The 16,508-nt window shown below is 28.7% G+C and overlaps 1 protein-coding gene across 1 annotated transcript in view; it reads left to right on the top strand.

Annotated features, from left to right (window-relative positions):
• Positions 1-3,926: 3,926 nt before the first annotated feature.
• LOC129963919 (uncharacterized) overlaps positions 3,927-16,508 on the top strand; it is a 53,528-nt gene continuing 40,946 nt past the window's right edge. Inside the window, exon 1 of the mRNA XM_056078512.1 lies at positions 3,927-4,372. Coding sequence (XP_055934487.1) covers positions 3,966-4,372 — 407 coding nt within the window. The 5' untranslated portion in view covers positions 3,927-3,965. The remainder of the gene's footprint in view (positions 4,373-16,508) is intronic.

The following is a 16,508-nucleotide window of genomic DNA, read 5'->3' as shown; positions in this document are numbered from 1 at the left end:
GAGGAGAAGAAAATGCGGCAAACATTTTGAAAGTAGTATTTCGAACACACCAACTAAATCAATACATAAACTAATTATGTATTAATTATGTTCTGGCGGAACAATCCGGATTTTTATTTGTCTGCAAATACGTGCACAGTTTAGTGCCATGTTTATTTATCTTAATAACTCAAATATTTTACCTTTCATGCATTTCTAGTTATCAACTATTTATTGTGAGTGGTTAGTCATTTAAAATTACATAAAAAAATAAATTTTGGAAACCAATAGCTCAAACATATCATAGTACATAGAAATAGCCACACTATTATTACATTTTTAACTCTCGTTTTTGAAATTACAGTTGAAAATCTTTAATGAGCCATATAATGTTCACTTCTGCCTGGCACTCGGTCGTCCGATGACCGACTACAGTGAACAGTTACATGGACATTAAGGTTAGTTATAAAATAAAGTGGGACCTTGCTTAATAAACATAATTTGTTCCCGAATCTTATTCGTAATTCGAAACGAATCTATATAAAAAAAATAGGAATCTATATAAAAAGGACAATGTGTTGCATTCCGAAAAAAATATATAACAGTGTAATTTATTTACTATGTTTTTTTTAACAAGAAAATTGTCTAAAGACCTTTGTCTTTGGTTACGCTTCGTTAATTTGGCGAAAACGAGACACAGCGTTATTACTAAATGAATTTTTTGAGCGTATCGCTGCTGCCCGATTGCTTCTAAACATAATATGCAATAATTTCCTAGTATACAATAATATGCAATACAATAGAATAGTAATAGTGCAGTACAATAATATAGTAATAGTACAAAGTATGCAATGTATAATAATATGCATAGCAAGCTTTCTGTATTTTCCTTATTTAAGTGGAAAATTGTTACTCTGCTGAGACTATTATTTCCTGCTTTCGTGACCAATCTCATCCGTAACTTTTTGCTATGATACAGAATGTAGTTCCAATGATTGTATCCACCTATCATGACCTCCTGAGTATTATCTCTGGATAAATAACTTAGTAATTTAGAGAGAATTGGTTACAGATTAGACAAATAACTAGATTAGATTACAATAAAGTTAAATAATGAAAATTCCTTACAATATATTACCAAATAATATATAAGATAAAATACATAATTATTCTTTAGTTTTCAATGACAGCAGAAAAACACACATATAAAAGTTTGTTATAAAAATTTTATTATAACTATGAAAAGTATCGTGGCGAATTATGCGTAAAATATTTTTAAACAATTAAAATTAAAGCAAACATTGCAGAAAACTCGCTTCCAATGTTCTTCCTGTAAAGAGCTAATCGAAGACACGAATACGTTCATTTTTGTTAAAAGAAGGCATGCATTTTCTATTATGAGGAGAATTTCAGTTCTTTTTTTAATAGATAAATGCAATGCACTAAAGTGCAGTTTTTGTTGGAGATTCTGAAATCTATAAAATGACAATTGATTTTTTATTTGCATAAATACGCCCAAGTGAATTCATCTCCAGATATTAAACTTAATTTTATGGAACAAGTTTTGCTTTCACATTTTCTTAAAAAAGATTTTTGATTGGTCGTTTCTCAATATTATTCATAATGAAATCTTCAAAAGAACAGCTCATAATGGTAATTGAGTAAAAAATAGGAATCCTACTATTAAGATATCTTGTTCATTCATAATATCTGATCACTTGGGGCAGAGGGAATTTTTTTTAGCCTATGAGTTGTGCAACACTGGTAATATAATAATGAGTTGTGCAACACTGGTAATATCAATAACAAATATTTTGGTATTTTTTAAAGTTTCTTCCAAATTTCAGAAAGAATTTAAAGACGTCACCATATGAGTTTCAAAGCAATGAAAGTTAGTTTAGTTGTATTAACGTTTCATTTTTAAAGCATGACTAAAGTCCTTTTGGGATTGTCCTCATAATTTTGAACCGCAGTCAGGTAACAAGAAATACAACTAAGCTGGCACTTCCCTCTATGGACTCCCGCACTACACTAGTGGGAAGACATTCGATTTTCGACGAATTTAACGCGCATCAGAATCGCTTACAGGAATGTTCTTTAGTGAAAACAGGTCTCAAACCTGGAACATTCCTGTCTCGAAGACACCTTACCACCATGGCCTCTCGATACTATGAAACAAATGCTTTTATCGACTTCCCTTTACATAATTCTGAAAATTTAAATGTTCATATAGAGAATAAAATTCTAAACTTACTTCTGAAAACTCATTTGAGATTATTTTACATCATAATCGATTCTCAATCATTTGAACCCCACCTACACCCGAAAAAAGAGAAACAAAAAAGTTTTCAAAATGTTTTTAAATTTTAGAGCAAAAGTAAAACTCAAACTGAAGTTTTCAATATTAATTTTATTCAGATACCAAAGTTATTGAGATAAAATTTCAACTTACTGCCGTACATTTGTTAAATAAATTATTGATATTTGAATGAAACAGATTAAATAATTGCTTGGATTTAAAATATTTCATTTAGTTTTTAAAAGTGCATCTTTTATCAATTTATTTAATTGATAAAAATTTTACTTTGCACTTTTTTTTCCTTTCCCAATCTGATTCAGTAAATTTTGAATGCCTACTTTTCTACTTAACTCATCGGTAGTAATAATTGGTGGCAATGGTATTTTGAATCTTATAAATTCTCCAAAAATTAAATAAAATGCTGCATTTAATATTTTTGCTTAATTACTATATATTACTTCATTTTTTTCTTAATATTTCATATGCTTCGTATGTTTTCCTACCATTTTGAACACTTAAGATCATAATAATAATCGTCGGGAAAAAAGAATGCGATACTATATTTATTATTATTATTATTATTATTTAACTATTTAATAGTTTCGAACTCTTCTGAAAATACGTATCTAAATAGAGTAGTAAAAATTTAGCGATGACTAGTATTGTAATAGTAGTATAGTAGAGAATGTTACGAATCAAACACAGAGTAAGTGTACTATAAAATTTTGTTGTAATGAAATGACTTTTATTTTTTATTTCAATAATCACATTTATTTATTTACTTAAACTAGCTTAATTTTTTTGCATATGAACGAAAAGAAACATAAGAAATTAATATATTATTTTAATTTACTGTTAGAGAATGGTATTAAGCAAAGCCTGGTACAACGCATAATAATTTTTTATTTGTTCTTTTGATTTCAACCTGGTTTTAAACATCTTGAAATTTATGAATAAGTCTGTGTTTTTATTAAAACTGCAAATTATCACTATTTAATACTCCTGACGAATAAACTCATCATAACGCAAAATATTGTACTTTTTTCATGGCGCGTATACTCGTCTAAAACAATTAATTGGTTAAGAAGTGTTAGTGTATAAATATCCTCTAATATCTCTAGTATAAAAAATTCGATGAAATTTTTGTTCGTAATGTTCATCAATGGTTAGTTTTCAAACAAATTTCATCATCGAAAGCACTCAATAAAATGGCATTATTATTAAAGCACTATGGCATTTAAAGTTAGTGAATTATTTAATTGTAATAATGGTAAGTAGAATTTAATTATTCCAATAATTCCAAAACTTTTCTGCTTTGGAATTCAATTTGTGGAGGCACACCTGAAGGTAAAAATAAATCAATTAATGAAAATGAAAATCAAAAACTCGTGTAACCAAATAAACACCAGTTTGTTGATCAACTTTGCGGTCATTATCAACTTTCGGAGCGACTTTTTTTTTCATAAATAACCAAACGAGTCTGTCGATTTGAAAATAACTCACTTTAAATCGAAATGAAACCAGTTTCTTCCTCTCACTCTTGACTTCAGCCGATATTGCACCCACCTGTGGAGTGCCCGAAAAGGTGGCGCTGCGGTGAGACAATTGGGGTAGAATTTAAATGGTTCTGTTCTTTTAAAATGGAGGAAGAGCTGGTTTCGCTTCTTTCCGCTTCAGACAGAGCGGAATGGATGGGAAATATAAGGGAAAAGAACCAGAAGATTTGTTCCAAGACTTATTCAACAAGTGTCAAAAACTCGGAATCTCTCCCCAGGAGTTCGCTCAGTTACCGGCTGTTAGAAAACTCAGATCGAAACAAAACAGCTTCCTAAAGAGCATCTCCGTTTGGCTTTTTTCGGCCTTTATTTTGGTATGCGCTTTGGTGCTTTCTTTTGGTTTTGAGCCCATCGCAGTTGTGTTAGCCAAAATTTGGTATCACTTTCGCGACTATGACATAGAGAATGAGTTGTGCGTTTTAAATATGCCGCCAGAAATGCAAAATATATTCATGCCGCCGGTCGATTGTTCGATTTGCAGAAATCTGTCAGAAGTCGAGAGAGTGAAGAACATATCGCCGCAAGAATTTGAAAGAAGGTAACATTTATCTTTCATATTTTTTGACAAGGCAATTATTTTGGTATTGAAATATTTAATAAAAATAATGCTAAATAACAATTAGTCGGTGATTAAATATCAAGCAAATGATTTATTAAAAGATTTAAATTATTTTTTGGTTGGACCAGAGTATCTCAAAAGTACTTTTTACAAACACCATTTCTTCATTCTTTACTAATAATAATGTAAGGCATTTTGAAATTTCATAATCATAAAATGTAACATTATCTTTTAAAATCATTAAACTGTGTTAAATTGGAAAAATGATGGTCACTGTAGAGTAATTTGAAATATATGATTACTATAAATGAGTTCTAGATATGTGAATAGTTTTTCACGTTTATAACTTCGTGTTTAAAAGTACTTTTATATCAGCAAAATTAAAACAGGAATCAAAAAACTAATTTATGAAGACATCAAAATAGGAAAAAGTCAATTGAACGCTATAAACTAAACTCAGTTGTTTTTTTTCATTTATATCAGTAATCATGATTTAAATAATTTTTCTATTTGTTATCTGTCTAAAGATGAAACGATATTTTCGTCAAGAAAAAAATTAAACAAATTGCATATTTTAAAGTTTAAATTTAAATATTAGATTATAGGAAAAAAGGATATTTATATGTTCAAGTTGCTTCATTTAATTTGGATTTCTTAATGCTTATCAATCAAAGCCATAGTATTCATATTTTGTACCGCCTATATAAGGATTTTATAATAATTTACTACATATTAATGTGACATTTATATTTTTAACAGTTTGATTTTGTACAGAAAACAACTATTGTTTTCAATGAAAGGGAAGCTTCAAATAAATTTTTTCTACAATAATCATTTCCTATTAGAATTCAATTGATCTTCAGTGTTTTATTTAAGGGGAGGAGGAATTAGGTTATCCCGTTCCAAAAGACATATGATGTTTATTTTGGAAAATTTTGACATTGAATATTTTATTGTAAGCAGATATCGAGTACGACACTTGAACCTGTATCCTGTTCTTCAAAATTTCACACATGAATCGAGGTCGCAATTGTTTGACATTGAGAGTTTTAAAGCGCATCACGTTCATGTATATAGTTAAGAAGTATAAGTTGAAAAGATATTCTTAAACATTCTTTGTTTAAATTGGAAAGTAAATATTGTGTATATGCATTTAGAATTCTTAAAATTTAATCATGTTTTTATATCAATGAAACAATGGTAAGACATTTTTTAATGATTTATAGCAACATTTCTAAAATAAAAAAAGAAAATTGCTTATCTATGTGTATCAAATAAATCGTTAGCATCTTCCTATGATTGAGTTTTAAGTATAGCTTAATGTAAGTAACATAAATAAAGTTTTAAATAATACGGTTTAATTTGATATTGGATTTGCATATCTAAAATCTAATTCAGAACACGTTTTCTTATACAAAGTATCATGGTCCCAAATAATATCAGATATATGAATTTCGAGAGAAAATCTCTTTGGAGCTCTTTTTTTCGTCAAATGTTCAGTTTCGAATTCTTCCATAAAAGTAACTAAAACAACCATCTTTAAATATTTTTATCCATCTCTTTTTAAGATCAAATACTGAGCGAAATTTTTTTCATCATTTCTATTTATCTCATAACGCAACATCAACCTTTTGATTTCAAGTATTCTTTTTACATATATGCATATTCTTGAAACATGAATAACAAAATTTTTAAACAAAATAAGTCGCGAAACTTTTTTCAACTTCTAAAATTTTGTAAGTAAGTTTATAAATTTAAAAGTTAAAAATTTTGCATTACGGAGTTGGGAAAAAAAAAGAATATCTCTAAAAATAGTTGCATCGGTTCTTAACAATATGATGATTCTGTCATTTTTCGTTTGTTTAAGATAGTTTGAAACAATAGGTTTCAACTGTATTATCTGATAAGATCACTTAATTCTTCAATGCTGGGAAACGTGCTGAATATTTACAACAAAATGTTGTTATCAGGAAAACTTCCTACTTAATACCGGTGCAAACCTTTCGACAGCGTTCACAGAAGCAAATTATCATCTTCCATCTTATCAAAAATGGGAAGAATTGCATTACATATTTTATAGATGCTTATTTAGAAAACTAAATATCTGGAAATCCAAACTTCGCTTGCCAGTTTTTTTTTTTCGGAGAAAATATTTAGATGTGAATCACATACTGCTTACGTATGAATATTTTTAAATCTTACCTACATATGAACTGATCATTTAAATAAAAAAAAAAAAATGCACTTGGTTTAACATGTTGCTCGAAACAATCCGCTATATTACAGTATTCTTTTTACAGTTATATTTTATCGTATACTTTTGAATTTGCACTCAGTTTTACCGTGATGAAACCGAGTCTGAGATGGCGCTATATGACGTCGTCAGCATGAGAGCAAATAAAAAAAAGATCTATCAATTAGTTATAAAAAAGTGTGTGTTTGTAAAATCACGTTTTTTCAGGAAACACACACATATATAGATAAACTTAAAAAACAAAGATATTAAATATAAATACATAAGTAAAGAATAAAGCAAAATGCGCTACTCGAATCGAGGACGCCCAACACACGTATCATTCATGTTGTTCTGACCACTATACTTCACTGCCCATACCTAGAAATAGTCCAAACGTCTTTCCGCTGGTATGGTATGGAAGCTTGGAGAGAAGGGTGCCAGCTCAGGTGTCGTCTTCGTCTTCTAACCGTGGTTCGAAATTACGAAGTCAGCCCCAAAATAGCCCTAGTGCTGTTTTAAAACGGGACGTTAATATAACTAAACTAAACTAAATCAACATGAAAGAATTTAGAAATTTCAGTAATTGTTTTTTTATAATATTATCTCTTAGTGAAGTCATTATTTTAACGATATTTAAAAACATATGTTAATGTAGAAGAAAGTTAAAGAATATGGTATTTGTGCATTATTATTACTTTCGTATTGATTACAAATGACCACAAAAAATTTTTAAGTTTGCTAGAAATTGTTAGTTTCTAATCCACAAAAATGTGAAGATTGTGTCTCTTTTACTTACACCATATAATTCGTTTCATACCATGTAAATGGAATCTATAGAATTACTCTTTGATATATATATCTCCTAACATTTGCTTATACTGAAATATAGAAAAATAATTAATTATGCGATACGTGTTGCTTAGAAAAATTACTTTCATACAATACGCCTGTAGACTAAAATATTTATGTTCTTGCACGAACTTTGATCTATTTAATTCTAATTAATTTACATGTTTTGCTTATAAGATCATACTCCAATTTATGATTGGTTCGGAAATGATAATTAATTCAACGGATTCTTCACAGAAAAACCTATCAGAGTTTGCTTTTTGAATGTTTTGATTATATTGACTTCATTGCAAATTGTGATAAAAAAAATAATTGTTAAAATGTTATAGTAATAATAGTAGTGGTAAAAAAAAATATGTCTCATTATAATCAGAGACAATCGAAAGAGAAAATACAAAGAAATCTAATGTTTATTGTCGTTCTATTAGTCTAAAATAAAGCAAGTTAAAATAGTTTACATTCGTTACCCTGCAATAACAACATGCATAACATAATTTCCCCTAAGGAATGCAAGCAGCAAATTGTTAGTCGACAACCAATTTCTGGATTTTGTTTTTACTACTTTAAATTGCAGTTAAGAATAAGTAGTTCATCAAGGAAAGTGGAACTAAATTCACAAATTATGCAATAAACTCAAAATGTTTTGTAATTAAACTTTGCCAAACAAGTCACATATTAAATATGTTATAGCTTATTAATAAGTTAGCATTATTATTACGAATTATCTTATCATCGTTATTATTATTATTTTATCTTTTTGTTTTCATTGAAGTATCAATATCATATTTATTTAAATACTGAAGTACTTTTTATATTTTTAAATTTATTGGTATTTTCTAAATTCTTTTATATTTTTAATTTCATACTTTCTACATTCCCATTTAATAGCTTTAAATTATGTATGTAATTAATTCTGTTTTTTTTTATATACTGTTGAAAATTGTAAGAGCTAGTTAATCTGAAAATTTGTTCTATTCGCCTTGACTGACCCGATTGCCATCCTGCTGTTTGTAATTTACCCACATATCCGCCGTGAATTGGTTGGGTTTCTTCTCGAATTACTCAAAATGCAGTGATTAAATGCCAAACAGTGTTTTTCTAAGGTTTTGTGTAAGGAATGGTTTCTCAGAATTGAAGCACTAAAATTGATCCTTAATTACAAATTGCTGCAATTTGTGTTTCCCTTGTAATTATTATATCGTCTCTAATTACAAACTGCTATCGGGAAAGCAGCTCAGTTTTTTCTTATTGTTTATATTTAATTTATAGTATCATTTATTCGAAAGGCTGACAAACTTAATGCCCTTTTCAACCATATACACAAAGTAAGTGGCTCATTAACTTTTTATTTGCTGTGATTATAGATTTGGTGTATCACACACAAGTATTCATATAGCAACAGTAACAATTTTTTAAAACAAGAAAAATGTTATACAAGAAACCAAACCGAACAGAGACGTTTTCACATTCCCACATTTTTTAATTAAAGTATGTTACAGATTTACCTCTATTTTAAAATAAAGTAAGGCTCCTTTTCATCGTTAATTATTATTCTACCTTAGCCTTCTCCTTTCTTAAAAAAAAAAAAAAAAAAACCTTAGAAAATATCTTTTATTTAAATGAAATTTTGAGGTGTTGTATTAGCATCAAATTATATATTAAAAATAGACTATAATTCATACAATGAATTTTTCACTTTAATCTACATAAGCGAGTATTTGGCTCTTTCTCCAGTTTTTCCCATTGTTTGAATCTATTGTATTTCACAAAAAAATGAAATATCAAAATGCGAAAAAGCAGTAAAATACTATATATATATGTGGGGGGGGGGAGCATAAAAACATAGTCCCAATATCGTGAAAATTATTTGGATATTATTTGTACAATCGTAATGGAAATTAATAGAGGAAGGAAGGATTCAGTTCAAAAAATAGTTTCAAAAATAAATCAGTTTAAAAAATAATTACAAATAAATAAGAAATGAGATTTCCAGTTTTTTTTAATAATTATTTTCAATAATTTAACTATAATACATTGTTAAATCTGATAAAGGATAAAGCAATTGAGTAATACCATACTTCCAAAAACACTACCACATCCTACACACTATTGAAAAAAAAACACTACATTTTATTTATTACTAACGTTTTTAATATTTGCGTAATTAAAAATTCAGTACAGCATTTTGCATTGTACAAAAGTAAGTCTATGATAAAAAAAATGATGGGACTTTTCAAATTTACTTCATTTGGTGGAAAAATATTTCCTTCAAGTACTTATAATAAACGTTCGATTCTTTTTTTTCTTCGATTATAGTCAATATTATGAGATGGAAAACGTTGTTAATAAGGTACTTGTCGATTGTAACGGCGACCAAAAAGCGCCAAGAAAATATCACGCCCAATTATAAAAATATTCTGAAGTGCACACACACACACACACACACACACACACACACACACACACACACACACACACACACACACACACACACACACACACACACACACACACACACACACACACACACACACATATATATAATAAATATGTGTATCAATATATATAAAATAAATATGTGCATAAATATATATAAAATAAATATGGGCCTAAATATAGATCAAATCCCATGCTATATAGTCTGACGATTGAAATCGCCAAATTGACGAAATTTTTTCTTGGCGCTTTTTGGTCGCTGTTACAACTGACAAGTACCGATAATAAATTTGCATTTTGTAGCTTTCGTTGATTTTCAAATGATTTTTTGCTACAACGTTTAACTCCTCGGAAGAATATGCAAGAATATATTCACGAATTCTATGCCTCCTTGAAATGTCAACAGTTGCTCAAAATTTCTTTTGCTTCTAACTCAATTAATCATTTTTCTCAGTGACAAGCTGGTAAAAAGTTATAAATGTAAGACGTGTTAAAATTCTTAATTATATTTTATGCATCCTAATTTTAATCGCATGTAAGTTTAGAATATATTAAAATATTCATCACCATTCATCATATGTTAGCACTTACTTAGTCTTAATTTTGTAAAATGTGGAATCCTTTTTAGATTCAAGTTTTTTTTTTATTTTTAAATCCGGTTTTCTAGTTTTGTAATTAAAGTTTTTAAAAAAATTGAATCTTCAGTAAGAATTTGTATTGTCCTGAAATGGGAATTTTAAGATTATTGTCACATATAAGTATTTGTTCAAATGACTTGCTTTTTCTTTAGTGCAACAGCAACTTAATGATAAAGTCGTAGATATTGGACTTGGAGGTTTGAAGTTCGAAACCTGATTCTTTTGAATATCTCTATATGTAAACTTTGGATGCGTTTAAATTCGACTTGAAATGCCAAACGATCAATAGCTTATATAGAGCGGGAGCTTGAAGAAGAGAATACAAGTTCAAGTCTTGTCCTCCTTATTTGATCGTATTCCAAAATAGCACTTGCGTTTTTTTCAAAGCAGGTCGTTAGTGTAATAAAACTATATATTTATTGTCAACAATTTCCCCATTGCTCCTATAAAACAATTCTACAAATATTAAATTGTCAATAGCTCTTCTATTTTAAAAAGAAATTACGCATGTGAGCTTGGGGTAAGTTTAATTTGACTTCGAATGCCAAATGACCAATAGCTGGTGTAATGCGTGAGCTTGGTAAAGAAAATAACAGCTCAAGTCTTGTCCTCGTCATCTGATCGTATCTCAAAATAGGGCATTTATATAATTAAAATAAGCATTTATTTTAAACAATTTCAACAATTTACCGATAAAACAATTCTGAAAATATTAAATTATCAGTAACTATAAGATTTATTGAAAATTTAATGTTATCAATATTTGCGGGATTTATTGATAATTTAATATTTGCAGAAGTATTAAACAAAACTATTACTCAAAAGTACCATGATATTTTTATGTGTTTTCCCAAGTCTCGTATAGAGCAATTTAATAATTTGTTTGTGGGTAATACAATTCTCAGAATTCTCAGACTTCTCCTTGATGTACTATCTACTGATTCTCAGCTTTCAAATTCTATTTATTGAAAGAAATGAATAAAAAGTATTCGGTTTCTTTAACATTTGTTAGTTATATATATATTCTTATTCTTATATAAACTATCAATAATTGTGGGATTTATTGATAATATTTATAGAAGTATTAAACAAAAGTATTTATACAAAAGCACCAGTATATTTTTATATATGTTTTTAAGTCTTGTATACAGCAGTTTAATAATGTATTTGTAGTTATTACAATTGTTTCACCTCTTTTTGACGTACCATCGACTGATTCCCAGCTTTCAAACTCCATTGAAAAAATAAATAAAAAATATTCGGTTTCTGCAGAATTACACATATTGTACTAAAAACGTTAATATATACTAAATGGATTTAAATTTTCTTTATCTTTTGAAAGTATAGACCCATTTAAAAACTATACGTATAATATAATATTCCGAGAAACAATGCAAAAAAAATATTGTTGAAACTATTAACGCTACACATTAAAAATTTATAATTATTTATACTTTCTTCAATGCATTTTCACCTATTCACGAAAAGTCCTTCAAACTGTTTGTCAGGTGGTTTCTTTCGAACAATGCATACAATTTCATTCTCACCAAATCAGGTTTCTTTGGAAATTTCTTTAAAAAATAATCTTTGTTTTAGATATTGGTCAAAAAATTCACGAATGAATCAATTGAAATGGACGAAGTTTCAAGGATTCGTTCAAATAATTTTCATTGCGGTTCAATAGGAAACAAAGATATTTGGCCTCATTCGACTGATAATAATATGGTAGAGGAACGAACGGCAAAATAAATTCTGAAGTACTCACATTTCAATAGAAAGTGTTTTTCAAGAAATGATTGTTTAATTCCTCATGATAATAGTTTAGAGCATCGGAAGACTTTTTAATTCAAAAGGTTCTTTCTTTTCTTGTAATTCTAATTGATGGTTATAGAAGGGTTTGGGTAAGACGGTTTCTTTGCAAGGGAAAGAACACTGGATTACAGCTTTTAATAACACTTAAGAGAAATATTTTACCCTTATGAATCCAAAATTCCATTTCAATTAACTTATTATTTCTTTATATACGAAACATATAAAAAGATTTTAAAAAATTGAGATACGGATTTTGATTAATCTCCTTGTTTAAAACTTTTATGACAATATTAAAAAATTTATATTAATTTTTAGACGAAATTCATCTAAAAGAAGTCTATCTGGCCGCCCTCGTGAATGTGAACAAAATAACTTTACACCATAACTAGCTAATGTTCGCTTCAGTATCCCGAGATTACAACCTTTCGATGATTAGATCTCACCAAGGGGTGAGCCCTGGAAGTATGAGAGTATTTCCGGAATTCTTCGTCATTATTTGACCTTGATTTCCAACCTATTAGATACTTTTTCGTTCATTTTTTCTCACGCTTATGTGAGTGTCATGTCGCGTCTGAGTGTATTATTTTATTTTAATTAAAAGTTTATTTATTTTATTTTGGCGAGTAATAACTTTATTGTTAAATATAAGCATCTCCTTCTTTTCTCTAACCTATCACCACTATTTTTGACGAATTAAACCCATCCTAACGCATGCACAAAACCGCGAAGGGTTTTAGAATCCGTTGGCAAACAATAGACGGATGGCATTCGGTATTTTGTTTTATCATCAGAAACTTAGATATGTATCATTTTTGAACCAAATACATCGAAGATTGACAGCTTGTTTGTCTATCTATTCGTGCAATATGAATGCAATAATTCAAAAATTTTAAAGAGCAGATAAATTAATTTTGGTATGTATTTTTACATCAACTTTCTAAATCTGTGCCGAATTTTGAATACAGTTGTGCAAAGGAAAATGAAATACAAATGCATACACGATAGCTTCATTACATTATGAAACTTATAAACAACATGAACTATACTGTATATTTATACTCACTGATTTTAAAGGGATTTTAATATCTTACAAAATAGATTCTTTAATCAAAATCATTATAACTGAATCGACAAAAAAAAACTTTTTAAAAACATTTCAGTGCTACAAACAATCGTTATCGGTTCATTTTTTTCTATGCTTCAATTAAAACAGACGAGAATGTGGTTCAAACAAACAAATAGTTAAAATCAAATTTTAACTAAAATCGTTGTAAATGAATTTACAAAAAAGACTTTATTAAAATATTTCAGTGCTACAAACATTCGTTATCTATTATTATTTTTTTTCTGGCGCATCATTTTAAACAAACAAGAACTGATAGAGGCAGATATGCACTAATTCAAATACTTCACTCCTAAAGTAGACTTACTATTGTATTTTATTGAAGAATATTTTTTTCTTTGAATTCTTACTTTAAAATCATGGAAGTATTTTCTGCATTTGAAATATATCAAAGTTATTCCTTATCCTTTTGATTTGATTTGATATCTCGATTTGATTGATTTTGATTTGAAGCAAACAAGAATCGACAGTGGCAAATCTTCACTAATTCAAGTGCTTCACTTCTGAAGTAAAAGACTTACTACTGCATTTTATTTGAAGAAGATATTTTACTTCTTTAAATAAAGTGTAATATTAAGTTTTACATAAAACCATGAAAGTATTTTATGCATTCAAAATGTTTCAAAGCTACAAATAATCCTCAACATTTCGTTTATTTTTTTTTTCTGAGGCATTAATTTAAGCAAATATTCACTAATTCAAGCACTTCACTACTGAAATAGAAGAGTTATTGGAAGAAATTTTTTCTTTGAATACTTAAATTTAAGCCGTGAAACTATTTTTTGCCCTAAAATACAATCCCGGATGCAATAAATTTTAGAAAAAATTTAGTCTCATTAAAAAAATTTAATTTTAAAATTTAGTCTCATTTAACGAAGGGCTGTTGCTTTTTGCAATAAATATGCAGTTATTAATCTAAGGAAAATATTTTTAATTTTACAATTTTTTAAAGCCTATAAATATAACAACTTTAAAATAAGTTATAAAATAAAATTGCTTGGAAAAGGTATTCACCCGATTCAGCCCCCAAAAGAAATTTATACTCCAAAAACTGTAAAATATGAATCATTGCTTTTTTTTATTGGCATTCTCTTTAAACATACTGAATTAGTCTTAAAGATTAAAGAGCCAGTTGCATCATCGCATGCAAATCATTTCATTCTAAATTGACCTGTTAAAAAGGCTGCGCTTGCGTTGGTTACAATGAAGAATATTTTTTTTTTTTTCGACTTTCCCCATTTTTCTAGTTCAGCCGATTAAAACTCGTTTCAGAGTAAGCACATCTGTTTATAGGGGTCGAAGTTCACAAGTCTTGGAAAAGCTTCATTAAAATGAGAAACTTAAAAAACCTTTGATTTAATGCTTTGTATTTAGAGTCAAGATCAAAGGGCATTTAAAATATTCGTACTCTAAAAGCTATGTACGCATCTGTGCGGATTTTACAAATTAACCCATTCTGAAAACCATGACGAATTTTAAATTTTGTAAAATCTTAAAGTTAACCCTTTAATGTTTAATGCTCTCTTTTGAGGACGGTCAGCATTTCATTTCTATGCTGAGTTGATCGCATTTATTTATTCCTTTTTTTGAGGTGGAGGAAGGGAGTTGACTAACTAAGCAATAACTGTTTTCAGACACCTACACAGTTATATGGTACTCTTTAATTAAATTTTATAGCTAAATTTTTGCTGTTTTGAAATTTCTATTTATTTTAATCCTTGATATATTTCCGGTAATATTCAAAGAAATCAAAAGTAATCATTATATTTTGATATCTTACTACATTTAAAACTATTTCAATTCTTATTTTTTTAAAAATATTTTATAAAATGATTTTCTACGGGTACTATTTTTTCAAAAATTTGTGTTTTTGTGTGTGTTTTTAATTTTCTTGTATACGAATTATAAAGAAAGTAGTATAGTAACCTTCAGAAAATTCATTCAAGATTTTGAGGAATCTCCATATTTCAGATCACCCTGAACTCTAAAAATACATTTCTGGAAACCGTTTGTCTGTCTGTGATAAAGATAACTCAAAAACGCTTTGAGCTAGACGGATGAAATTTGACATAAGATTTAAAACCAAATTTGTAGATTTCTATCAAATATTGAGCAAAATCTGTTTAGAGTATGTCTGTCTGTCTGGTTATTCGAATATGTTAGCACAATAACTGCAAAATGGGAAGACCTAGATATTGTGGTGAAAGCTTATAAGCCAGTTAACAGCTGCGCTAAGCGGGCAATTGCTTTTGTATTGTGGTCTTGTTACTCGACTGTGAACCACAAGGTCCCGGGTTCTATCCTCACTCATTACAATTCGCCGCAATATATAAAATAGTACACAGATTTAATATCTTAAATATAGACGCCTACCACATTCTGAGAGAAATCCAACGAGGGGTTTACTGTCTGGCAGTCTGTACTTTCCGAAACATGTAAACTAACTCAAAAAAAGCAGTGACTTAAATGATCGAATTTGGTACGTGATTTTGACTGCGAGTGCAGTTTTATGTCAAAATTTTTGTTTCAATTGGTCGAAAAAGACACTTCCAAAACAGAAATTCGATTTTTGGATACTTTTGACCGCATGCAAGAAATTTATCGCCAAATAACTCGCTATAGTAAGCGAGTAATGGCAATATAATGGCATAAGCTGACTGCAACAGCTATAGTCTGTTCTAACCTGTAATGCCGAAGAAGTTTGTTCTTATCTTAATCTTTGTATTTTTAATGCATTTTGAAAGAATTTTAATGTTAAATTCACGCCAAAGTTTAATATTTTGTATTTATTGTACTCCAATGTCAAGCAATGAGCTACTAGGATAACATATTTATTAAATAGTATACGAGAAAGTTATAGGGAGACCACTCCCGCTGATTTTAATAACGATTTTCTGGTTTGTTGTTATATGTGGAGCTGGATTGGCAGCAATGGCGTAAGCTGACTGCAACGGCTGTAGTCTGTTCTAACCTGTAATGCCGAAGAAGTTTGTTCTTATTTTAATCTTCGTACTTTTAACG

This window comes from Argiope bruennichi, chromosome 3 (genome assembly GCF_947563725.1).
Source record: "Argiope bruennichi chromosome 3, qqArgBrue1.1, whole genome shotgun sequence".
Classification (NCBI taxonomy): Eukaryota; Metazoa; Arthropoda; class Arachnida; order Araneae; family Araneidae; genus Argiope; species Argiope bruennichi.
This window is presented reverse-complemented; position numbering and strand designations above follow the sequence as displayed.